Below are 27953 nucleotides of genomic sequence, written 5' to 3' on the forward strand. Positions count from 1 at the left end.
CCGTTATTAAATCAAAAATAGACAAAAAATATCTTATTAAAAAATAATTAAAATTCCTTTATTTCTTTCAATGCATTTTGCTTTTATGTCATATTTTTTACACATTTCTTTAAAGCCTATTACACGCTGTATGGGAATTATGATATTAGCTTTGACCTAGCTGAGAATGCTATATACCACAAAATGATGCTGAAAGCAGCTGCCAGAAACTCGCTCTGCACCCATGGTCCATAATATGTACCCTAGAAAGAAACAAAATAAAGCTGATAACATTAATCTACAAATAATTTTTCAAAATACTCTTGCAAGTGAAAACTATTCCTAAATTACAAATACACTCACTGTATTAGATAAAAATACTTGTTTTATAACTTAATATTAAAATATTTAGTAACTCAGCATATAGTTTTTTTTTTTTTAAATGGGTCATGCAATGACACCAAATATGGCTGAATACTTAATTTTGAAAATTAATGAATTTGAGTTACAAAAAAGTTATATTTTATAATTATAGTATTATTCAGCATATTATAATGAATTTGAGTTATAAAGAGTTGGAGTTATATTTTCTTCCACTTTTAAGTTTGTTTTCAGTGGGCTTGCTTCCTACAGTGGACTACAACTCAAATCTGATACCTCTCTACTTTTATTTGAAATCATTTCCTTACTGAAAATGCTGAACAATGAAGAAAAAAACATTGAAGTCACCTTTTTATTTATTTATTTTTATTCTTAATGACAGAATTTTATGGAGCATATTTTAGAGACAAAATAGTTTGTTTTGCCTATGAATAAGTCACGGGTAACAAACACCATGTTGCACAAAAACATGCTAGCTCATCTCATCTGCTTCATTATTTACAATATTGTACATTATCCATAGATGATGATGCAGATAGTAAAAACATGTGAAAGTGTTCAGTGAGATGTATTTTCTTCATCAAATTGCAGGCTTATAACAGGCAGAGCAGCCAGATTTTTTAATAATAAAAGGAACTGAACATTGTAAAACTTGCACTCACACACACAAAAAAGTTAAATAAAATGAGACCAAATATCAACACTAAGAGCTTTATTAATATTGCACAAGTGTTTTGTAGGTAATCTGAGCAATAGCATTTGATTTGGCACAGATGCATGATTAAGCTGCATGTAAATATGGATATTTTACTCTATTTCACTGGTAAAAGCTATCTGAATTATGCATATTGTGATACAGGCAGTAAGAGAGAAATAAGATTCCATTATGGCAAAGTGCATGAGTGTTATTTGTCTAGATGGAGAACTTTTTATTTGAAAATAATTCAGTTTGATACTACACATGTAGAAAAACTGCAAGAACTGCAAGGTAGCCAATCCATTCAATGGCATATGGACAGTGAAGAATGCATACTGGGATAGAGTGATAAAGCCAGATGAAATCAAATATTACTTAAAATTTACTTTTAGGCATGTACAATCAAAAAGGTCAGAAAAGAAATGTCTTTTACTACCTTTCAGCATATGACTAGTATGACTACTATATATAATAGTTTAATTATTTCATTTATGAAAGGAATTCTTAATTTATATGTACATGAAGTGTGAAAAATTATTCACTTTTACTAGGCTTAACATTAATATGGAGAATGGGAGAACACATAATTGCTATTTGTCAAAGAAAATTCTCTTAAGTGGACAAGTCTCCATGTCTTTTTTGCCTTTATGGAATACTTTCTGCAAGCTCATATTTGACAGGAGAAAGGTTTATACTAACATTTTAACAGGAAAAAGTAATATTTTATTAGAAGCGTAATTTCCCTGATGGTGCTGTATCAACACTATTATAGCTACAAACTTGTTCAAGTTATTCTAGTATTTTCTCTGATGTTTGTCCACACTCAATATGTCAACAGTACTTGTATTCACATAAATGTAACACGAGAACACCAGGTGCTTAGATATGACTCGTTCTTTCTAATATTAAAAATATATCAAAAGATGAATGTATTTACTGCTGATAAAAAAAAAAAAAAAAAAAAAAAAAAAAAAAAAAACTGTTCTAAGATGATTTGGACATTTTTAGATAAAAGCAAAAACAGAGTGGGAGACACAATTTTCAGGAACATATTCTCAAGAAGAATTTATAATGCTTTAATCTGCCATGAAACAAATGACAGAATTAATTCATTATCAGAATTTGTTCCTTTGTTTAGTATTTTCATTAATTCACAATATACTGGTAATACCAATGAACAGTATTTTAACATTTCAAGTTTTGAAGGCTTAAATTCATGGCAGTTACATGACGATGAATAAAATGCAAATTCATGGTTAGCAGTAGGATGTGCAACAGCAATTTTACAAATGGATTCATGATAATGAGTTATAGTCACACCCAAACTCAAACACATACATTAGAAAACCATGAACTGATGCAATCTTCATAACTATATGTAGCTCAGTTACCTGTAGCAGAGATCAAAGTAGTGCACTGGGAACAGTATCTTACCTTTTAATTATCTCCCCCCCCCAACCTAAGAACAGGTATTTTCTCTGATGTTTGTCCACACTCAATCTGTCAGAATAATAAAATTCACAGCCAGGAAATACACAAATCAACAGAAACTGCAATATCTCAGTTACGTTTCATTTAAATTTAAGGTATTTAACATTTAATTTTATGTTAAATTTCTTTCCCATACAAATAACTGTCCTACAGATGAAAATTACATGAAAGAACAAAACACTAAGGACAGATAATGGGAGAAATTAGCCTCAATATGCTAATGTTGTTGCACACACACACCTGTTGAAACAAGTATGACAAATGGAATATGAAATAAATTAAGACTTAATATTATGCATGCGTATATCCTCATAAACCTTCGGGATATACTAATTTGTGTGTGTGTGTGTACTACACATAAGCATGCATACCTAAAATAAAATTATTAATATACTCATGAAAACATTATACGTATGCAAAATGATACAGACAACTTTCAGGCCTACGACATGCTACGTGAGCAACACAATAAAAGTAACATTTAATAAAAACGCATACCCGATGATACACAGAAACAGAGAAAGCTGATGGTAATCCTGATGCATCTTCTCCTTGCCGCTGAGCCTATATAAATAGATACAAAAGTTTTAGATAAAATACAAATTTTATCAAGCAATAAATAAGATTTATCATTAACATAAACTAGATATTTTAAAATTAAAAATATTCTGATGACAATCCAGAACTATCATCTTAAATGCAGATCCAAAATCACAAATAGAAGAAGCATGTAAATGATTAATACATTTTGGAAATGTTACAACAAAAGAACTATTGCATTTAATCAGTTGCATATAGTGACTTTTAAAAAAGAATGTATGAAACTTGCAGTTTACCTAGAAGTATTCAAAACCCTTTGATTGCATAATAAATATCCAGTCAGCTTGTGCCATCATTTTCCAACTTGCAACAACGAATCCTACAATGGTAATTTGCACTTTATGACCCCTCCCAAAAATATGGCCTGCAGTCAAAGCAAGCAATCCAGTGTCTTTGAAAGTAGTGTCTATTTGACATTTCTTTATTGACATGACGCTTGCCACTGTTTTACAGACTATCCTTGATATTGTTACTTAACTCTTTCCAGAAGAGCATCCCATATACTCATTCCCTACAAACATCTCTCACTGCCAGGCATCCCATCCATGCATTAAATTCCAAGGACAGGCAATGTATATCCACATTTTAAGCTGGAACATTTTTTTAAAGACCATTAGATGGCACTTTATGTCCATTATTGAAATGAACACAGTTTTATGTTCGCCACCTTCAGGTAGTACACATTCTACCTTACTTTGGTATTTTACTCATTAGCTGTTTCACAGACAGCGGGAAAGTGCAATGTAAACAGACCCAAGCTCTTTAACTCATCACGTGATAATATAAACATCTGCATTTTTGACTTATCTCCCATTCCTCTTTTTCTCTCTAATGTGTAAGGTTTTTTATAGAGTTACTACGTGGGGTTGTTACATTTTGCCTAGCTTTTATATATATTTTGGGTACTTCCATTTTTATTTTGGAAAGTTCCGACTCCAGTGTATTATGGCGTGAAGGCATTACTTATCGGAAGAATACACTCGCATGGTAAATGAGTCAATTAAAGACACTGAGAGTGATGATTCATTTTCTAAAGAGTTAGACTGCAGTAGTGTACTTACACCATAACAAAACATTCCTTAGAAACTTTCTTAACCCCCAAACTACATATAATATTCAAAATGAAGGATGTTAACCCAGCATTTATATTGTTTAAGAGGAAGCTATGGCATGTTACACCTTGGTCTGAAACATGCAAAACATTTTCTTTAAATAGTCTAAAATTTTACAATAGGTTTTCTATAGATAATTACCATTTAAACAGCAAAACATTAATGATACAAAAGATTAACACATTAAAAACAAATTTTCTTATTGTGATACAATGTACATATTACTTTCATAGTTAAATTCACATTTCATCATAAGTGCTTGAATATGAACAGCATAAAAAGCAAATCCATCCATGTATGCATCACCACTCTGAAAATATATGACTCTTTCTCCTTATATGTGGTTTTGACCAGAAGGAATAAAAATGCAATAGACTTTCCAGGAAGTTCAGGTAATCTGTTTAATGTCAGATTCTTCCAGAGGTAGTATTCTACACTTTTATAAGATAGGGGTGAATTACAAAGATAAACTAAATTCAACCGGGCTAGACACCAAAATTTTATCACAGGGCATACAGGTGTTGTTCCACTGCATTAAGAGCACAGCTCTGCCTCAAGTTTTGATGGTGAGCACCCTGGGGATGGTCTGTCATCCCTCTTTTCCTACCAACAAACCACTTGAGAGGACATTCAGTTTGCCAGCATTTTAAGCACCCCCATGCACACACACACACTACATGCTTACAAACATCCACGCCTATTTCCAGGTTCAAACTTGGGCCAACTGGTATGGCAGCCAGTATCATTAAGAACCACACTGATCATGGTGCTGTCAGTAGTTAATAATAGGTTTCTATTCCTGATGACTGAATGAACGGACTACTGGAAACTTTCATAGTTTTACTTATAATGAACATACATACAAGCTTTCATTAGAAGATCCTGCAAGAAGGCATCCCTTACTGCATGCAGATAGTCAAACAGTGCTTTGGCATAATTACATAAACCAAACCTATACTTTCTATTGCATTTAACAAAATTATCTAATCAAACTGCCACTGATGCAAATTTAATAATTGCTCAACTCATCCACAACAAAAGTCCCTTTTCCTTGGGAAATACTGGAAATATGACTTCCATAGTCAGTTCTATTAAATAACAGTGATATTAACAATATAAAACTACTATTGAATGTCTTCTCAAAATGACCTGTTTGCTCAAATAACTGAAAATTATGGCTGCTTGCCTCCAATTCCCCTTCAAAAAATGAAGGCTGTTCATCCACAAAACATGTTTCATAACACAATAAGACCAGTGATGGAGAACCACTGGCAGGCATGAGACTAAAATATTACTTCCTTAATCAATAATCACAATAAAATGATAGTATGTAATTTAAATAAGTGTTTTAATATGTTCTTCAGTGTTTCACTTACTTATTGCATAATACCACTGGCATAGGTCTTAAGACTTAGATATAAGACTTTCATATATCGCAATAGAAATGATATACATATTGACCCAATTTATAATGTCTCAATCGTTTGGGCCAATCATATTACTTGTTACACGGCAAAGGATATGCCAAAATTGTAGCAGCTAATGTTTGCTAAACAAATTCAAATTTATTGCAGACTGTCGGTGAGTTCGAATACTTTTATTGTTAAATGATTTTCTATACTCCAGGTCTTAAACCCTTACAGATGACTCCAGCAAAAAAGGCAGAATTAAACATTGATAGTGGAAGATCCTTTCAAGAGACCTGGACAGAATCATTTGGAGTTATTGAACACAATAAGAAAGCATTATGGGTGCTGTGTGACACATCTAGTATTCAACCAAACGATTCAATTCCAACCAAAAGATTGTTGCCGAATCTGATGAAGCTGAATGGCAGGTGTTTAATTATAATTACTAGACTAAACTGACTAGACTAAACTTAATTATAATTACTAGACAGTTGGTTTTTGCAACTATTTTTCTATTACAAACCATCTAACAATGGCCAGTTTTCAAATTTCACTGTGCCTGGCAAAACATGGTAAACCACTTTCTGATTGGGATTTAATCAAAGAGGTTTTGAGCAAATGCCCCGCCTTTTAAGTTCACCACCTCTGAACTACACTAGGAATGATAATTTTGAATTATGAATGCAGACTCATGTAAGAAATTTTTTTATCTGAAACAAATGATCACAAATTTAACACATAGTTCCTTTATAATGACATACTCCTCTGCTGAAAAAAATTTGCAAAAAGGTTGTGTCATGAGTGTAAAACTTGTAAATATTAAATTTGGCAAGACTGACCAGAACTTCTCCCTGTAAAAGCAGAACTGGTCAGAACCAATGTAAAAGAAATGTATGAAACAACAGTTTGTGTCAAAATGGCAAAAGAATTAAACATCTTTCAACTATTTGGCACAATGTTACATTTTGTCTGATCAATACATGTACATGTCTTAGTCATCAAAAACAGATTGTCATGCCACATCCAGGTATTTTGCAGATTTCTTATCCTATAACACTACTGTGAGGTTAACATAAGCAATTTAAGCACCACAAAACAGTGATAGCCAGTGAGATACCAGCCACACAAAAAGGATCTTAACAATGCTTTTAGAAATGTGTTGGAGCAAGTATGTTGTTCTAATGAGTGACTGTCAAAATGACCAAGCAATAATTATTTACAATTAAAAAAGAACTGCCATACAAATATTTTGAACACAGGAGTAGTGGACATGAATTTTAATATTTAAATTGCAATTTGAATTTTTTTTTTCAATGTGGGGAAAAAAATCACCCTTCAGTTAAAAATGCCTCCTACTTTATTTCATATGAAAGACAGGAAAAGTGATTACTAATACAAATAAACCAAACATAATATACTTACTTTTCTGAGTGCTGCAAAACCTTCTTCATCATATATTTTAATTCCATGATTACCTGAACTTATTTTAGTTGAATCTTCTGTCCAACTGACCTGTAAAAGAAATCTGCCTTCAGATTCCATTGCAATAAAAACTATACTGATTTATTCCTTCTTAAAAATCAAAGACAAATTGCATACATTAATTCAAAAGGAGAATGAACAGACTGAACTAACCCAAAGACCAACCAGAGAGTGAATAATATCTGGTATGATAGGGCATGTGCAATGTGATGAACTCTGGACATGTAAGAAGAGAGTACAGTCATGCCTCTATTTAATGAACACTGTATTTTGTCAATTCTTCTATTTAGGGAAGTTTTTGATGGGATTCTGCCCAAGGTGCAAATTTCCTTGTGTAAAAAAACTCCAAATAGCGAAGTAAACTCTTTAGTTAACTAAGTTTTTGTGAATGGGTTGTTTTTTAAGATAAAAGGAGAACAATCATGCTCCAAAGCCCACAAAATTCAAATTTCTTTTCAACTTATAAATTCTAACTTAGTATCATTCCCTGTGACCAAACATTAGTAATATTTTAAATTTCATGCTATTTTTGGCTTTATATAGGAAATATAAAAATATATTCATTGTTTAAGTTCTGCATTTTCCTCTTTACTTTCTAACAATATTCATACTGTAAAATATTGTTTTGAAGTCAATGATAACTTGAATGGTATTTTCCCTCTGTATTCTGTTATGGTTTCTTTTGATGTTAATTCACTGCTTACTAATGTTTCAATCGCAAAAGCACAAAAATGTCTACAAACTAAGCTTTGAGAATTCCATTTCACACATATTGAAATTGAACAGTTAATTGTTCTTACTATATTTTCTTTGAGTTGAACCCACTTTGTTTTCATAAATGAACAGTATCACTAAATTGAAGGATTAGCTATGGACAGTCACTTCAGCCCTGTACTTGCTGAAAATTATATGCGCTATTTTGAGGCCAATGGATTTACTATGAAGAAGACACTTTTGATGGTAACAAAGATGATTTAACTCAGATTTTATGTTACAAATTTGATTCATCCAGCCATTCAATTCATTTTTGAAACTGAATCTGATTTTAACACTCTATTTACCACACACACTTTTCTGTTTATTAATGCTAAATCATATCATATGACTAAGAAAAAAAAAAACTTTTTAGAATTATGTAATTTGTACTCTCGAAGTTTGTTCCTCAGAATCTCTTGTTAATAAACTCAAGTATTTTAGATCAGCTGCCAATGATGGAGGATTTTTTACTGCAGTCTTTGATAAAAAGCCTTTCAAAAATTTTCAAATTACAATCAAAGAAAACATTTTACTATCAGAAATAATATTAATATCCATGTTGTTTTCTATTTCATCATTCTATCAGTTACAGAACTGCATGGATTCTCCAGAGATTCAGCTTTGAAATTATTTTCTCACCAATCAATAAAATCCATGGTTTGGTTTTTAAAGATTCTATTTCTGACTTTAATTCTTGGGAATTTTATAACACATCTTGCCAGTGGTTTGAGCTATTTTGAAAGTTTTGCATCAAGGAACATGAATCTTACATCTGAAAATGCAAAGTTAACAAGTCTTTGAAAGGTAATAATCATAGCTGGAAATATAAGCATAATTTTAATTTTGCTTCTGCAAAAATTAACCAAAAAGCTTCTTCAATTTGTAAATTGGATTTCCTTGAATTGGTTGCAACATTAACTTAGTGAGCATATTTTTTCTCATTATCCTTTAATTTTGATGACCATTGTATTTGCCAATTAAAAATAGTGACAATTTTTTAAGCTCACTATTGGGTTGTGAATAATAACAAAACAAGGCTAATTTTTGGATATATTAACAATGGCATTAGCAAATTTTTATCTTTTTGAGAGAGATGTATCAAGAGAAGTGGTTGCAATGTTATTCGAGTGAGAAAACAATTTGGACTTGGTAATTTCACCCAGCACAGAGTACACAAGTAGGCAACCACACAGCCCAACAAGAACTTTCTTCAGTCAGGGTTAAATGGGTCTATACCCAATGTGAAGCCCAACAGTCAGCTTTCCCAAAAGTGAGAACTTCCAAAAGCTTATCCAAAGCCACTGACGCTAAGTATGAGTAACTAGCCAATTGACAATAGTGGGGACCTTACCCTCTAAACTGCCAGGGCCTTTCTTTCCAGGCTTTCTAGTCACAACGAATGGCTAATGCATAAGCAGAAAGCGTCACAATGAATGGCAAATGGATAAGCAGAAAGCTTCACGGGAAATCAGAAACAAAAGGATGTACCCGCATCTCATTTTGAGCCCCCAACCTCTAAAACAGAAAAACACAAGGAAGGAAGAAAAGGAATAGATAAGGAGAATTGAAAACAAAGGAGGAAAGTTCACTAGGAATTCATGGTCATGATGCCATCTCACCAAGAGGATCCCGTGAAGGGCTAGGGTACCTCGGAATTGCCACACCCATAATCAAAGACGGCGAGCCCCTAAGGGGGATCACGGGGTGACATAAAGTGTTAAGATATATTATCGCAAAAGAATTTTGAAGACCGTACTGGGAATTGAAAGTAATTAGCCTTTATATATAATAAGTTTATGTAACTGCATACCTGAACTTGCAAAAGTATGGAATTATGATATCACTGAAAAAACTATTTGCTACATAAAAGTTGGCTTCATCCACAAAGACTGAAACTACCGATAACAGTAGTGTCAATGACAATGATGGGAAAGATGAGGAACAGAATAAAATGTGGCTGCAGTTGAAAAATCAAGGACAATTGCAGGATAATTTATTTATAGATAATGATGCAGAGACCTCCAGAATTCCTAGTGTAGAGGGCATAATGGAAAACGTAAAAAAACAGCATCCAGAAAGCAACTAATTGATACTTCACAATGCTGTTTTTTAGATGGAAGAAAGTGTACTAGATGGTGTTTTCCATGCACTAAAAAATGCGACTTATTACGACTTGAAATAGTGTTTCCAATATTCAAAACAAACTGATTATTTTTCAAAATGAATTTATGTATTTTTTATATGCAACCCTGATGGAATAGATACATTAATGAATGTAACTTTGCATTTTACTACTATTTTACATTTAAAATTTTAAAAAATTCTCATTTTAAATTACATTTTATTGTAACTTCCATTTAGAAAAGTTTTCTGCAGAATTTTGTAACTTGTAGATTTGGCTGTATAAAAAAGGAGGATGGTGTAAGCTCAGAATTTAACACATTGACTGTTGTGGGGGTCACCGGTGACTGGCACTCGGCTATAGCGACATGGGTGCCACCAGTGACCGGTGACGCGACCAATAGTAAAATACATAACTAGAGTAAATATCGATACTGGTAAATTCTTAAATAGTACAATTGTTACCATAATGGTTTGAAGAATAATAAATCACAATAACGGTCTACAGTGGCCCACCACAAAAAATGCATTAAGTATGATTTTATAACTCACAGTATCATCTGTAGATAATATTTGAACATAATATACATTGCATAATAAATTTCAAATTGCGTCATGGACAAACCACATCAAGTGCATGCGGCATTCAACATGTTAAGCAGATGCTACTGCAGAAAGTATATCAGTTGGCATCGTGAGATAAGCCCAACACTTGTAGTCAGCACCTGGATGATTTTACCCAAGATCAAACTGCCTGAAAGTGAAGGAAGGCTGTAGTTTGACTAGCACAGATGCAGAATTTCACATCGCATATAGTATACAGTGTCACAAGCATCAATGACGTTTTAAACGACAAGAGCAGCTGTCAAAAGTCTTAGTAATTAATATGCACTTGCAATCACGAAGACAAAAGACTAGTATATTGCTTTATAGGTAAGAAAAATCAATGAAAGACAGCAAATGAAATCCTAAGACACATGCAATAGCATATGCCTAATACTGAGTTTATCATGCCCAAGAGAATGCACACATGTGGTTTTACCTTGGTGACCAGACAGTGTCGCTGATGCATACTCATAACAGATAGCTTTCTCTGTGGAGATTTCTGAGCACAAAAACTGGGAAGCTTAGAATGGAGTTGAGTGCTCTTTCAAGATGACAGCTGATTCAGTCACACCAGCAATTCTAGAAGTGTGGATCCACACTTCCAGAATTGTCACCGGTCACCACTAGCAATCCAAGTGGAAAAAGTGGGAGAATATGCAATCACACCTTCAACATCACTGAAACACATTATTTTGAAAGAAGCGAAGCTCTGTTTTGGAGAAGTATAATGTTTAATACCTGTTCACACTCCACATCATAGAAGGAGACTCAATCACTAGTAAATGCTATAGTATCAAAAGTTTTCCTTCTTCACATGTCTGTTTCAAGGTGCTGTGGGATTTTAGATCCTTTTCTTGGATTACTATACTGCACCTTATTATAATAATTACTATAGTTCAGCTATGGAAGAGTGAAGATATTTACAGCAGGGACAGATCTGCACCATATATGTAAACTTCACTCCAACAAAACACATGCTAGATATTCAAGAACACTTGGAAGCATACTGCTAGAAATTAGAAACAGTTCCACAGCTGCGATTGCTGCTTTAGAAACAGGTCATGATGCCTCAAGAGACCGTCAATGACCTAATACTAAGCAAGACAGTGTGCATATGCTATACTACTGTCAAGGTTGATCAAATCCCTTACCAAAGACAGTATATTATTTGCAGACTGCAAGCCATAGGGACATTTCTATGTTCTGTTTTGCTATCACCAGACTAACTTTTAAATATGCGTCTTTTAGGGGAAAGTGCAGAATCACCCACTGCTTCGTGCGTTTCTCAAAATCGGCAACTTGAAAATAACAAGTCAAAGAATTGCACAAACTCGGTATCCATGTACACATCGACCTATTTTCACTTAAAAAAAAAAAAAATCAGAGAATTGCACACAGGCTTGACTTTGTCCATATAAAGATCGATAGACGCCATATAAGTGGGCGATCCTGCACTTTACCCATCTTTTATGCCCATTGGATCAATTTTCTGGGCTAGCAGCATTGTTAACTTCTTCCAATAGTTTTATATTTTGACAATGTTATGGTATATCTTCTACCATTTGAAAGACTACTATGCTCTGTCGTACATTATAATAGTTTTGTTACATAACAGTAAATGAGAAGTACTTGACAGCTATTTTTTTAAGTAGGAATGTTTACACAGGCACATAATTTTGGTTGATTACTCGAGAGCTACCTGTCAAGGCACGAATGGAAAATGTTCTAAACTTCCATGGGAAAAATTTTAAAATAAAATTGCTTCATATCTGCATACAGAAAATCAAACAACACAGCAATTCAGTTATCTACAGCATTTACTGCACCACTACTGGCAAATTCCATTCCTATTATTAACTTGCCACTATGTGGCCAGTCTTGGTCTGGCTTTTAAATGTACCAGAAAACAAATGTCCTCTCAACAAACATCCAGTACTCAAGAGAAACAAACTGTACAGAATTATTGCTCTCAATTTTCTCAGTGGCAACAGTGCTGATATTAGCAACAATGGCTGTGTGCCATCAATTTGATGCGATTTCATAAAAAACTAAAAAAATTCTCATTCAAAGTTAAAAAAAAAAACCACTTTGAGGTGCACTGGCTTTTGTCTAGATGCATCTATGTACCAAATTTCATAGCCATGAGTCTCTTAGCTTATGTGCAGCATGAACGAAAGAACATATGCAGACAAACTCTTTCTTTTATATATATATAAAGATCGCAGATTTTTTTTTTTTAAACGGGCCAAAAAAATTAAAATCAAACTTTTTGTTAGCTTCAACTTAGAGGGAAATTAGTGTGCCTGAAACTAACTGAAGGCTAATATTTGAAAACCATTCCACATACTTAATAGAAAATATCTAATTTAATAATTAGCAATCAAATATAAAGTATAAAATTTTAACGGCTTAAAAATAATTGAATCAGTTTTTAAAATAAATGAAACAGGTTGGTCTATGTGTATTTAATAAAACATTAAAAAAGATGGTACTATTCGGTTTTGAGGGCCGTAAAAAATCGTCAAACTATTGTTGATGCCAGTGCTGCCAAAAGTAATTGTGGCAACCCTAACGCAAGAAAGGAAGTATAATAGTAAATAACTATCTAAATATTGATGTTTAAATTTAGATGAAAGGTTAATTTCATATAATATTTCGCTACCGAGTTATCACTAAAGCATAATGTCATCTTGTTGGTTGTTCAAACACAATTTTCTATAATGAATGATGCCTTTTCTTTGAAAACATTTTCGGTAAAGAGCAGAATCGCCCGCTTATTTCTTTGCGCTTTTTACTATGGTAAAAACAATTGGAATTTTGTCAATTTTCTTTTACTTTTTAAGTGACAATAGGTCGATGTGTACATAGATAAAGGGTAGGCGCAGTGCCGTTTTTGTGCAATTCTGGGATTTTTTTTAAGTGAAAAAAGTCGACGTGTACATGGATACCGAGTATGTGCAATTCTTAAAAACGCCCCAAGCAGTGGGTGATTCTGCACTTCATCCAAAATTCTATCGCAGACCTTTTCATCATAGACAATTCCCAAATTGTTAAATCCATATATATATTATATCAAATATATATATGGATCAAATATAGGATATCATAAAAGCAATTAAAAATTAAACTAGTATTTCAATGGCATCTTAAGAAATATAGAACTATATAAACTTATGCAATCTGAAATCCGCGCGTACGCGAGATTTGGCACGCTGTTAAATGGGCGTGTTTGCTAGATTTGGCGCTTTCGGGCATACATTTTCGCTGCAATTTTTTTACGGCCCTCAAAACCGAATAGTACCAAAAATATTAATATGCACGTTTTTGAATTATAAGGTAGTGTAACATGACACATGAAATAACACAACAAACGAAATATACAGCTTAAGATAAACAATTATGGTGTAAATACATTTATCATGGGAAAGAGCCTTTATTCTGCCTTTAATTAATAATATTAGAATCTAACAGTATTAAAGATTCACAAAGAAGAGATTTTAAACAATTTAATGAAAAAAAAAATCTCGTTTTTTAAAAAGTTAAAACAGATACATAATAAATTTTATTCCTTTTCAGTAATCACATCTTAGCAGAAGTCACCAAATTCCCCTCCCCTCAGAATAAGCGAAACTCTGGCAACCACGTGTGCATTCATTCTTCAGGAAAACATGCTGATAATAATTCTTCATTTAAGCAACCCCATCACACTCATATGTGCTCTTTTTGTTGCATTCCAAATTTCAATGGTCTTTCAATAACAACAGTAATACTTTTTACCTTAAACTCAATTTTAAAATATGTGCTTGTGGAATCTGCCAGCAATGGGAGAAAGCATGGTAAAATTGTTTGCAGGAATACAGAATTTTACTGCAAAATCCCTGAAGAGAACAGAGATTAAATGCATTTCATAGACAGTGGTGTTGCTCAAGTTTGCACGATACCAGGTTTGTGCAATTCTCTCAATGGTGTTTTAAATGAAAACTCCCTGTGCAGATGAGCAGAAAAACAGCATGAAAATGTTGCAGAAAAATTTCAAAATGAATGTTTTACGTTTTCAATGTACAATGCAATCCTTACCTAACTATTAAAACTTGCATTTTAGATTGCTGAAGTGCGTTTCCTTTTCACACACGGATATATCTTTACGGACTTACGATAAATACTGATAGTTTAGGAATCTTTTTAAATATATATAACTTATCTTTCGATTTATAAAGAACTGCTTATTTATGTCATGGTAGTTGTGTTAATATATAAGCACCTAAATTTGTTATATAGGACAAATGTATAACAGAGCATTTAAATTTATATTAGGGAAATAGTTAAATTTTTTTAAAAACTATTATGGGGCTACATCGGATGTATCCATAACACGTTACATTCCATAATTGTATTTACAGAAATAGCTTGTTTCTTATAAAAAAATTGAAGTTTATACATATTGAACTTGCTCAAAGCTAAAATGACATGATAAAGTTGAATCAACTATAATTTGCTATTTTTAAGTATAAAAGGACAGCCTTTTATCATCTGATTTCTCATCAAGTTCTAAATATTAAAAAATCCTTGAAATTATAACACAGTAATATACCTCTAATATATGCAAAGCTTTTGCTTAACAATTAAAATACCGTATTTGACGGCATATAAGATGCACTTTTTCCCTAAATTTGGTCTCAAAGAAGTTACCTGCATCTTATACCTGAAAGACACAGGTTAACTTTCAATACTGAATGCTATTTTTAGCCCAGATAAAGATCTAGACACACATAACTTTTTCTACATCTACATGTGCGTGGCCTTCTAAATAAGGGTGTGTCTTATATGCCGTCAAATACGGTATTCTGTAATTGTACCATAAACATAAGTAATTCATAAGTCAATGAAAATTAAAAAATAAATAAATACATGCTGAAATTAAAACATACCGATAGCAATGAAAACAAAATAGAGTTGAAATATAATACAGAAATTCATTACTTGATATTTTGAGCTACCCGCAGATTTTACAGCTGGTACTGCATTTCCTTTTACATCAGCATACAATGTAAAGTCCTATGTAAGGAAAATGATTTTACAATGAACAAGAAAAGGTTACCTTTGTCAACAAATTTATGAGCTAAATATTAATTATTCTAAGTTTCAAATATTTCACTTGCAACACAATTTACCATCAAGTTTTTTCAGTACCCTCATTTAATGTAAGCTTTATAAACAATCTTTACATACATGTACAGATACTGAACCTTTTCTAAGAGAGCATGTTAAAGATGATTACTGAAGATGGCAATTATTTATGGATTTATTTTATTATGACTTTCGTATGTTAAAAAGAAATAATTAAATGCAACACATCCTCTTTACTGATACTGTTACATTAATAATACTACAAATTATTTAACAATGCCAGTAGTGAATAATGTAGGGGGGAAAACTTGAGTAATTTTATAGTATATTAATTTTCTGAAACATAATGAGTGAATAATAATTAAAACTATGAAAAACATATCTTATATCCAAAGCAAAAAATATAAATTAAAAACTTTAAAAGTTTTGTTTATTTGAAAAATATTCAATTTATTAATATAGTTATTCAGATAAATCTGCTTTATATTCTTCTACACATTCACTTAATAAATATAATAAGCATTCTTTCTTAATACATAATAATGCCATATAAAATATGTTATTGAATATAACTTCAGCTCAGTGCCACATTAATTTATCATGTTTAACTGCTTTTGTTACTTACTTTCAAGCCTTTTCTTGTCTCTGGAAAGCCATTACTTCAGGTATATAAGACATAAATCAAAACTCTAGCCAAATGAAGTTTATAATACCCCACTTTCCTAATTCTACAGGAATTGAAATCATTTGAGTTAGCTGCTACATTTATATTTCTGTATGCTGCCTTGGTTGGTATAATAGTTAGTGCTACTCGCTGCCACATCGATGAGTTCAAATCTTGGAGAAGACTTAAGATATTTGTACGGTTTGTCTTTGTGACATGGAGCACTTAAAACTCATAACGAGCCAAAAGTTCTCTCGACTATTTTGGCGGTAGCAAGGAGGGGTGAAAGACCCTCACAACCTTCCTAAGAGACTATTCTTCAAAACCGGGATAGTGCTGAGCAAAGTTGTACTGCACCTATAACTTACTCAAGGATCATGCCAACGATGGATGCAATCCTGTACTCCTTGCCATGATATGACTTGTTCTCATATTACTATCAGACAAGTAAGATAAGTCACAACAACAACATATTTCCAGGCGCGTAGCCAGGGGTGGACCCTGAGCACCCTCCCACCTCACCACTACCTATACTTAAAAAACACGGTAATTAATTTTCAATAGATAAGACTTAAGTTTTTAAAATATTGCTTTCCAGCTTCCCAAAATATTCATGTGATTAACAAAAAATGAACGGAAAGTCTACGATTTTTCATTTAGAAGTCAGATCAGGAAAAATCAACCTTTTTCAGCTAACAAGCGGCGGGAAAATATTTCGAAGGTTAGGGGACACTTTCAAGTCTTAAAGCTTCTGTTCCATTACAGCTTTGAATAGCCCTCCGTATCCGGTCTCACTTTCCCTCTAGCTATCAAGCTTAATGTCACTAAAGAAGAAAAAGCCCTTTCGTTTCGAACCAAGCAATCTAAAAGCATGTTTAAAAGAAAATAAGTATTTAAATAATATAAGTTGGGGCATTTAATTTTGAGATTTGCTACTTATTATCTAAATATTGCACAAAAGAGGGAAGGAAACACAGTAAAATAATTTTGAGTGATTGTTTTATTGTTTTTTACATTAATTTCGAATTTCAGTTAAGTCGATAAATATAAACAAAAATATTAAGGTTTTTCTTTTCTTTTCTTTTTTTTTTTTTTGTGAATAATGTAGAGAACATGCCAACTTCGATGCTTTTAATGCAATGAATTTTATTTTCTTAATCATCTAGCAATTTAAACTATTGTCATTTAAAATGATCTAATAGGGTAGTTTTCAAATACGCATATAAAAAATTCATTCACTGCCAAGTAATTTATTTTATTTTATTATTAGCCCAAAGAGGCAAATTGCCCAGAAGTGTTATTAATTTCGTTTTGGAATTTTGCGGCATTTCACTTACTCAATATAGGCATCTGAAAGCCCAAATTTGGAGTTTAGAATTTGCTTTATTATCTATTTCATATTTTGTAAAACTTTAACAAAATTTTGATTACTCATTGATTCCAAAACGAGCAATGGCAACACTGTACGAAAAAAAACATTTTCCCCAGATATGCTCTTTTTAGTTTATTTTGTGATATTGCTGTTGAATTGAATTTTACGGTTTAAATGCGGAGAGCACGATATGTAATAAATAAAGGTAACACTCAAAACGTTAAAAATGCCCCTTTGAGCATAATATAAAATCTGATAGCTTTCAGATTTATTTATTTATTTTATGTGCGCCTGTATTTGGGAACAAATAATCAGATAAATACCGATTAAAAGAAGTATAAATTAAGATATTTTAAATAGAATGAAAAAAGCCATAACCTAGTATTAGTGGGCAGAATGTATAAGATTGATGAACGGTGCTAGTTCGACATAAGTTAGAATACCCGGGAACGAGTTGAACAACATTTATGGTTTTCCTTGCGTATAAGTTAAACAGACCCCCCCCCCAGTAATTTGAGCTGGCTACGCCCATGTATTTCTGTTGCTAAACAACAAAATATCATCTATGAAACTAGCAAATAAACGGTACCATTCACATAAACTAAGTTCAAAATAAATCTCCCTACGAATTGATGGTTAGAGTAGATTGAAGGGTAACTCTTGTATTATTACGAAGTTGTTTCATTTTATTGCCAAGTCAAGAGAGTGCACAATGCCAAGTTTGTATAATTATCAAATGCTTTTTTAAGTGAAAATAGGTCGAAGCATACATGGATAGAGTCAAGTGAGTGCGCAATGTCTAGTTTGTGCAATTTTTTTAAAGTTAAACTAGGTCAATGTGTACATGGATACCGAACATAAAGACAAAATAACAAGTCAAAGAATTGCATAAACTCGGCATCCATGTATCGCCAACTTTTGCCAAGGGGTACCTGTTAATATACTTTTACCAAATTGATCAGCCTATTCTTCTAATTTCCTTTTTAAAATTTCATAAACATACATTCTTCTGGAGAACAAGTGACATGAACAAGAAGTTAAATTAACGGTATTAAACACTTCATACTACTACTGTGAACGTTCTGAAACAAGTATGATATATCACATGTTAATCTATGCTGACTAATGAATGGTATTCAAACTTGTTACAAAGCTAATAATACCGTAAATATTTGCCTCCCCTTACCAAAACAACTGACATCAATAACATCACTGGCAAATACTAATACATATATCTGTCAAGAACTCAAATTAGAAAAAGAATAGTCTACAAGTAACTGTTATAACATTCGAAATTATACACACTGGCCAATGAATTAGAAATCTTTCAGATTTTCCATTGTGCTAGGGATGAAGAATGCAAATTATTATTTTTTTTTTTAATGACGTGGGTTACACAAGGTTAGAATGCTAGTATCAGTAAGGTAAGATGGTGCAAGAGTGCTTTTCCCAATGAACGACGTATTATGGTAAAAACGACAGACCTTTCACCATTTGAAAAAGGCTTATTGTTAGCGTCCCTCGAAGATACCAAATTTCACTGGGTTCTCAAAAGCAGAAACATCAAAGGTTTTCAAAAGCTGGAATTGGAACCCACAGTCCTTCTTTAGAAGACGTAACTGCGGTTCGAGCACACTTTTCTAAGAAAATGATCGGTGCTGCCTCCGATAAATTGTACGGCAAAACAGGGACTCTACTGTGCTTTAACTGCAACAGATTGTCATACAAGACTCTTCCAAACAGATTTCAGCTCGAAACATGCGCAGAGAATAGGAGTGCATAGTCAGGTGGCTGTGAGAAAACCTCATTTCTGCGCGACATGCGAGAATTCGTTTGCAGTGGTGTCGGGAAAGAAGACACTGGACATCTGAGGATTGGAAATTGGCAATGTGGTCAGATGAACCCACTACAACTTATTTTGCATTGATGGAAGACATTGCATTTGGCATAAACCCCAGGAAGCCATCTTGCCTTACTCGCAATGTGCAAAGGTCTGGTGGGAGTATCTTAATATGGGGCACGTTCTGCTGGCATTGAAGTGGTGCCCTGGTGTTCCTTGAGGGCAGAATCAACTGCACCCTACAATGTTGCATTTTTACCCTGATGGCAACAGATACTTCATGGATGATAATGTTATACATCAATACAATGATAACTATACATCGTGGCAAAAGTGTTCAAAACTGGTTTGCTGAACATCAGTCCGACTTCAAACACTTTCCCTGACCACCGCACAGCCTGAGTTTTAAACCCATAGAAAAATGTGTGGGATATGGTAATCTAATTTACAAGATCTAAAAGGTTGCATAGCCAATGCATGGTCTTCTTTAGATGTAAATGCACTCCAGAAGCATGTAGACTCGATGCCCAGACGAATCACAGCAGTTATCTGTGCAAAAGGTGGTCCAATAAAATATTAATCTTAGGTTTCCAATTCATTCGCCAGTGTGTATAGGTACTGTTCTGTTATCAGGCCCAGGTTCGGAAATGTATGTATGTATACATGTATATATGCAAGTACAAACGTGTGTTTATACATATACAGTACATTAAATAAATACACTACATTAGGAACATACATATGTACTGTATGTCTCTAATGTAACCATGAATCTTTCCAGAATTGTATAACTGTCATTGTCCAAGATCAAAATGCATAATATTCGTACAATTAGTGTATGCACCGTAACATATGTAAATAATGTAATGCCAGTCTCTAATGAAGTAATGTATGTTCCTAATATATCGTATGTCTCTAATATAACCCTGAGTACTTCCAGAATTGTATAACTGTAACTATACAAGATATTCGTACAATGTACCAAATGCAACACTGTAACATATGTAAATAATTTAATGCAAATCTCTAATGAAGTAATGTATGTTCCTAATGTAGAATATTCGTCTAATGTCTCGTATGTCACTAATGCAAGCATGAATCCTTCCAGAATTGTATAACTGTAACTGTACAACATCGAAATGCAGTAATGTATGTTCCTAATGTATTTATTCAATGTATTGCATGTCTCTAATGTAACCATGAATCCTTCCAGAATTGTATAACTGTAATTATCCCAGATCAAAATGTATAATATCCGTACAATGCACCAATGTAGTGTATGCAACGAAACATGTAAATCATGCAACAGACGCCTCCAATGAAAGTATGTACATTTTGTATTATGGGTACTGAGCATACTTCCACAGAGCGCTTCTGCTTTATGCACACCTTACTGTGTCTCATATGTTTCTTATGTGTGCAATATTTGCTCTATGTGTCTCCATATATATTCTATGTGTCATGTTATGTATTCTTGTGTGTGTTTTTATGTCTTTATGTTACGTAATTATGAGCGTGTTTTTACGCTTTTACGTTTAATTTTGTATATCTATGTGTTTCAGCTTATATGCGTGTTTTAGAGTTTTAATGCTATCCTTTATATTCTTTTTAAGTTACTTTGTTTTATAAACAACGTCCTATGTAAAATCTACTTGACATCTAGCCCCTGTATGGCCATGTAAACTTCCGGTGCAGCCTCATGGAGCTCCAGCGAGTTGTTTCTTCGAGGCAGTGGAGGACGTGGGACATATGCCTGTTTACCTATGTTATACGCCAGGCGTCCCCATCCTCCGTCACCTGTTTATACATATATATGCACATAGATACAGCCACACGTTCATACATTTTTTAATCTGGTCCAGATAACATAACAGTACCTTAAACTGTTACAAGCAAAAAAATTCCTCACATTTTCTACATACTACAATGTTTAGCACAAATATGATTAATTTACATGCCTTTTGAACTATTTAAAGGCTTGCAATTATGGAATACTTATAGCACTTTCTCAGCCAACAGCAACACAATACAAAACAAATAAAAATCTAAATTTAAATCAGTCTTAGAGCAAGAAATAAAGAATGTTATGTAACTTATTGGGTATAAATGATAAAAACTTGCCTGCAGAAAATGCATATTAAATTCTACCATTATCAACAGATTTTAAGCATTTATGTTTTATTACATATTAAGGCTGACTACAAAAATTTTTTGAAATATTTTAAATGAAATTAGAAGTATTCATTAATAGAAAAGAATTTTCTAAGTATACAACCTTTGCACTTCCATCACATGTAACAGAAAATTCTGTTATTAAAGCGACTTCAGACACAACCATGCCATCTGTTGTTGTGTATATTGATGGATTCACAACAGGAGATTTGCATATTTCACCTTTAAAAGAAGTTTCATGTAAGATATTTTGGTTCAATAATAAACTAGTCAAAACTTAAAAGGTTTTGGTTTAAACAAAGCAAAACAAAAAAAAAAAAACACACACAAAAAAAAAAAGGATGTCTATAGTTTGTCTAAAAAATATAAAGCAAATAAAGTCTAATTATACCTAAATGATTGCTATTTACATTTTATGAATAAAGTGACTTTTTTGCTAAAACATGTGATGCCTTTTACTATTTGACTAAATTTAGACACATGGTGAAAGCTGAAAACAGACTGGACTTCCATACTGATCAACTCTTAAAATTTAGTGATTGATTTGTTTCTTTTGTTCGGTAACAATTTTTCCTTAATATTTAAGGTAGTACAGTTATTTTTAGCATTTATAAAGTCACTTGTTTTGAAAATTGTAATCTTTTATAATTATTTATATGTTTTAGTCACATTAATTAAAAGGTGGAAATGTGTGAAGAACTTAAAGAAGTCAGAATATGCATGTTTCTATACATTTAGTTACAACAGAATGGCAACAGTAAATTAGTAGTGGAAAACACGAAATGTGTTGATGCAATGCAGTAACAGTGGTTCAAAGAAACGAAAGTAAAATGGTACTCCAAATACGTTTTGTTCTTTAAACATAAATAAATTTGACTTTATAATGATTGATTAAATACTGCTTAATTTCCATCCATACCATTCATAACAGTCATAAATATTGCCCATCCTCAGGGCAGGCATTAGGAATTTTGCTGCCTGGCACAATCTAAGACTTAGTTTTACTGTCCAGAATTCTGCTGCCCAGAGTCTCCTTAAATTCTAAAAATTCTACTATTCCTAAATTTTATTGCTTCATGCTTCACCAAGTTCTAAAAATTTGATTGCTCTTTTAATTCTATTGTCCAGTATCCTCTCTCAATTCTAAAAGTTTTGCCACTGGTGTTTCTCTAAATCCTAAAAATTTTGCCACCTGGTACAGCCACACTGGGTCTAGCATCAGCCCTGCCTATCAAATACAACTCCCATTCATTTTTTCCCATTAATAATGTTTATAAACCTTCAAACATTTGAAAGTTTATTTTGCCATGGAATGCTAACATAGTCAATGCAAATAATCTAAAACCCTACTTCTACTTTAGGTTTTGGTTTTACATAAGGTATTTTTAAAATTTACTATCTAACACATAGTAAAATAATATGAAGATAATTCCATTTTCGGTACTATTCGGTTTCGAGGGCCGTAAAAAAATTGTAGCGAAAAAGTATGCGCGAAAGCGCCAAATCTAGCAAACACGCCCATTTAACAGCGTGCCAAATCTCGCGTACGCGCTGATTTCAGATTGCGCAAGTTTATATAGTTCTATATTTCTTAAGACGCCATTGAAATACTAGTTTAATTTTTAATTCCTTTTTTGATATCCCATGGATTTAACAATTTGGGACTTGCCTATGATGAAAAGTCTGCGATAGAATTTTGGGTAAAGTGCAGAATCACGCACTGCTTGACGCGTTTTTAAGAATTGCACATACTCGGTATCCATGTACACATCGACTTATTTTCACTTAAAAAAAATCCCAGAATTGCACAAAAGTGGCACTGCGCACACCCTTGACTTTATCTATGTACACATCGACCTACTGTCACTTAAAAATTAAAAGAAAATTGACAAAATTCCAATTGTTTTTACCCTTGTAAAAAGCGGCAAAGAAATAAGCGGGCGATTCTGCACTTTACCGAAAATGTTTTCAAAGAAAAGGCATCATTCATTATAGAAAATTATATTTGAACAACCAACGAGATGACATTATGCTTTAGCGATAACTCGGCAGCGAAATATTATATGAAATTAAACGTTCATCTAAATTAAAACATCAATATTTAGATAGTTGTTTACTATTATACTTCCTTTCTTGCGTTAGGGTTGCCGCAATTACTTTTGGCAGCACTGGCATCAACAATAGTTTGGCGATTTTTTACGGCCCTCGAAACCGAATAGTACCCCATTTTCTACTTCGTTACAATAATGCAGAGAAACTGTTACAGATAATCTGGAGTTGCTATATCAGCTCAAAAAAGATGTACAGTATTTGATATAATAGCTTATAATGACTGTAAATTACTGAATATACATCACTAGATACAGAACTATGCAATGTATGAGAATGAGAAAGATTTAGGGAAAGCTCCTATCAGGATACACAGGATACATTTTAAAAAATAATTTAAAGTCTATTAGTTTAAGAATTTTAAACAGAGGGTAGCTGAAAGACTGACACTATATTACATATTATAAGGCATGGGAACAGCTTTAGTATTGGTCCTTTTGGCGATTTTTTGATTTGGCGACAAACTTCGGTCGCCAATGTATACCCGGCTTTGAAGATCGGAAAAAAATGGCGGATTGTCAACAAAACCCAATCTAGACTAGATAACAATCCAAAAATATAAGCTCTTGATCAGAATAAACAGTCTTTCTCTAATTTTCAACATTTCTAGTACTGCTATGATAAATTCTTGAAACACTACCGTAAATGAATTTATGGCAGTGATTATGTTATGAGTAATGAAATTTACAAAAGGTTAATATTTTAAATTACAAAATATAATATTAATGTATTAAACATTAATATTTTAAGTATTTAGTTAATATTTATATTATATTAGTACTTAGCTAATATTTTAAGGTTAATTTTTATGTTATGAATAATTAAATTTACAAGAGGTTCATAAATGCATTTCAAACTAGTAGTATATGTTACTTTAGTTTCTTAGATTCTGTTATTAAAAGAAAATAAAAAAATATTTCAAAGTGAAGGAACTAAAATTAAATTATAATGAGCAAGTTTTGTAGCAGCATTAGAAATACTTTTTATGATTAAATTTTGTAAATGTTAAAAATATTAAGAAGTGTGTATTTTTTAATCCCTAAATTTATTACAAGTAATTTATGTTTATAATTTAAAAGCTAAAATTAAATTATCATAATGAGTAAATTTTGTACCAATGGTAATAATACAACAATCATCATAAATCATGATTTCTCTGTGAAAAATTCGAACAGTCTTTGAAATCTACTAGTGATGGAGTGATAAGCCACTGAACAGTGGTAGTTCAGGCTGGCTATATGGGAGTTTTAGTGGTTTTTCGTACATGTAATGTGAATCTGAGCTAGTTTCTCTTAAAAAGTACTTTATGAAGGCATCCTTCTTCTGCTAGCCAGCATATATATTTATTTTCTATTCATAATTCTCTCTTATTTTCTTATTTCTTAATTCTAAATCTTACTTCTGAAGTGAAGAAGTGTTGCATTTATAGGTCGTAAAATATGGTCAATATGTTTGCAAAATCCTGTTCAGTTTTGGACAGCATTTAAATAAAATAAATAATTTGTATATGATGCAAACAAAAATGCATTACACTATTTCATGTAGTGAATAATTAATCAGAGCACAAAGTATAATATAACATTCTTTATTTTGTAACCAGAGTTATTTTATGCTTGGGATCTTTACTATCAATTTCCTCCATCCATTTTCCCACTAGAATCTAAATGAAGTTTTTAGTTTGTAAAACAAACCGTGTTTTGCCTTTCGAGGTCACGTTACTAGGTTGCTAGATAAGATTTGTAGTCTCCAGTCTTGCATTGTAATTGCTGATAGTTGAATTCCATGCTGGTTAAGTTTTTAACCAACTTTGAATTAAATTGATTTATTTGAATTTAAATTTTACATTTGAACTTAATTGTTATCATAAGTGATCTTGCCACAAGTGGTTGACTGAGTTGTAAGCACAAAGTGTGCCTTCTGTTCTGTACATCTAAACTTTATAAGAGAATAAAAGTATATCTTAACTTAATAAGAATATATCTAAACTTTATAATAATAACATTTAAAGACATTGAAATCAGTATCTAATTGCTTGCCCTGTAGTCAAATTTTTATATATAAATTGTACTCTTACTTTTATTATAGAGTTTTTATTACAAAAAATTCAGATTTCTGTTAGATAAAATGTTTAAGTAATGTAGAAAATTGGCATAAAATTTAAAATAAAAAGTCAACTGTTATGTCAACATACTATTAATAAAAGTAATAATACTCAGTGAAGGTTATTCATATACAGCAAGCTATTAGGTTGTAAGATTTACAAAATTTGAGAACTGTAAATTATAAGCAATATATTCCATAATCTAAGCAGCATTATATTTTTTATAGTCAGTCAAATTATAAAAATGTTATGAGAGCAATACTTTTGGTCCTGATTTGAACCTATAAATTCATGCAATTACACATACCTATAGTTCCAATACGAGGCAGAAAAGTATTTTTAGACCATCGTCATTTTGATCTCCTTAGCAAAGGAAACACAAAGAGTTTACCCCATGCTACTGAAAATGTTTTTTTTTCTTGGGATGGGGAGTGGAGTTTATAATAATATGCAGAGTCGACATATGAAAAAATGTCAAAACTCATGTGATGTAATATTAAAAGCATCAGATTTAACTATCAAATTTTAGCCTTTTTAAAAATATTTTAAATGTTGTGCTTTCCTAACACAAACGTAACTTTAAGAAAAACATGCAATTTATCCCTCCTGCCATCAAAGCTCTGATACCTAACAAATTCGTTAAAGTTACGTGGACAAAAATGGCGGCATGTTTCTTCAGCTCAGTATTTAGGGTTACCAAGGTTATTTTACATTTATCGCTCCAAAATGTCGCCAACAAATTTCTCGCCAAAAAGGACTAATACTAAAGTGTGCCAAGGCATGAAATAATGTGATCAAATTTCATGACAGTGCCCTTTGTACATGAACTGCAGAAACATTACTGAAAATACATAAAAGTGTTTTTAAAGAAGATTTAAAAAAGAATGCATGATCTAAGAGAGAAAGCTATTCTACAGCACTAAATCGTTCTATTAAGAATATCTAAAATATAAAACAGATTTCGTGTCACTTTAAATGATGATCATTTTAAGAAAATAACAACATACCATTACCACATTAAAGAAGAGTAAAACAACACAAATTATTAAAAAATATTTCATACACATACTTTAAGTTACTGAAAGCATAGAATAAAGAATTCTCAGTAAAAGTAAATTTGATACCCCACCAGTAGCTGAGTGGTCAAGACCAATGTTTATTTGTAGTTAGGAGTCAAAGTTTCTCTTAGACAGTCCCCCATGAAGGTATCTCCCTTAAGCAGATCGCTCTCGTCTGCTTTATCGTATTCATATAACCTTAAATTTGATTATATAACTACAGGTATAAGTGTTTCCCTGTTTGTACTTAACGTGTGTGCAAATTCGGAACTGCCAAACCCATTTCCTGCTTTTGAAACTGACACGATCAAAACAATTCAAACAGGAACAGTACATTTTTATGATGATGATGCTATTGTATTATTTGAAAGAAGGTGTTTATGGAGAGTTAGCACATAAATGAGTTACATACCGGCAAGTGTTAATAATGGAAAAATAATTAAAAGATTATAAAATATTACCTAACGCAAAGAGGAAGGCAGAAAAGTGGATACACAGTTCCAATACCAGTGAACGCATTTTGCTGTTACGAAGCGCGAAGTCACGAAAGTTAAAAATCTGGTTACTGGAAATTACACGTCGATAGCCACATACACAAAACTACGCTACAAGAAGTCCAGTTATCAGTGTAGCCACTTTTGTTCCCTAATTTTCTGTATTTATTTTACCGAATTTCCCCACCAGATGACGCACCTACCCTGTTATCTCTTTTAGAAATGTAACTGAATGGAAATGTTAAATAAATAAATAAATAAATAAAAAATAAGAAAAAGAAAAAGGAATTTAGGAATGCAAATATTCATGTAAAAATTTTTGCTGAACAAATTTATTTTATGGGCAAGGTAGATCGATAAGTTCAGCAAATCATTTTAAAAC

At 32.3% G+C, this 27953-nt stretch overlaps 1 protein-coding gene across 1 annotated transcript; it reads right to left on the reverse strand.

Moving 5' to 3' along the window:
* Nucleotides 1–31: 31 nt before the first annotated feature.
* Nucleotides 32–27704, reverse strand: Tapdelta (Translocon-associated protein delta). The gene is made up of 6 exons (XM_035368269.2): nucleotides 27539–27704; nucleotides 21913–22031; nucleotides 15615–15689; nucleotides 7092–7181; nucleotides 3047–3112; nucleotides 32–242 (listed from the first exon to the last, which is right to left on the reverse strand). The coding sequence occupies exons 1-6, from the start codon at nucleotides 27594–27596 to the stop codon at nucleotides 138–140; spliced, it is 513 nt and encodes a 170-aa protein (XP_035224160.1). The 5' UTR covers nucleotides 27597–27704; the 3' UTR covers nucleotides 32–137.
* Nucleotides 27705–27953: the final 249 nt, after the last annotated feature.

This window comes from Stegodyphus dumicola, chromosome X2 (assembly GCF_044657685.1).
Source record: "Stegodyphus dumicola isolate Sdum_Otavi_A_Nest chromosome X2, ASM4465768v1".
Classification (NCBI taxonomy): domain Eukaryota; kingdom Metazoa; phylum Arthropoda; class Arachnida; order Araneae; family Eresidae; genus Stegodyphus; species Stegodyphus dumicola.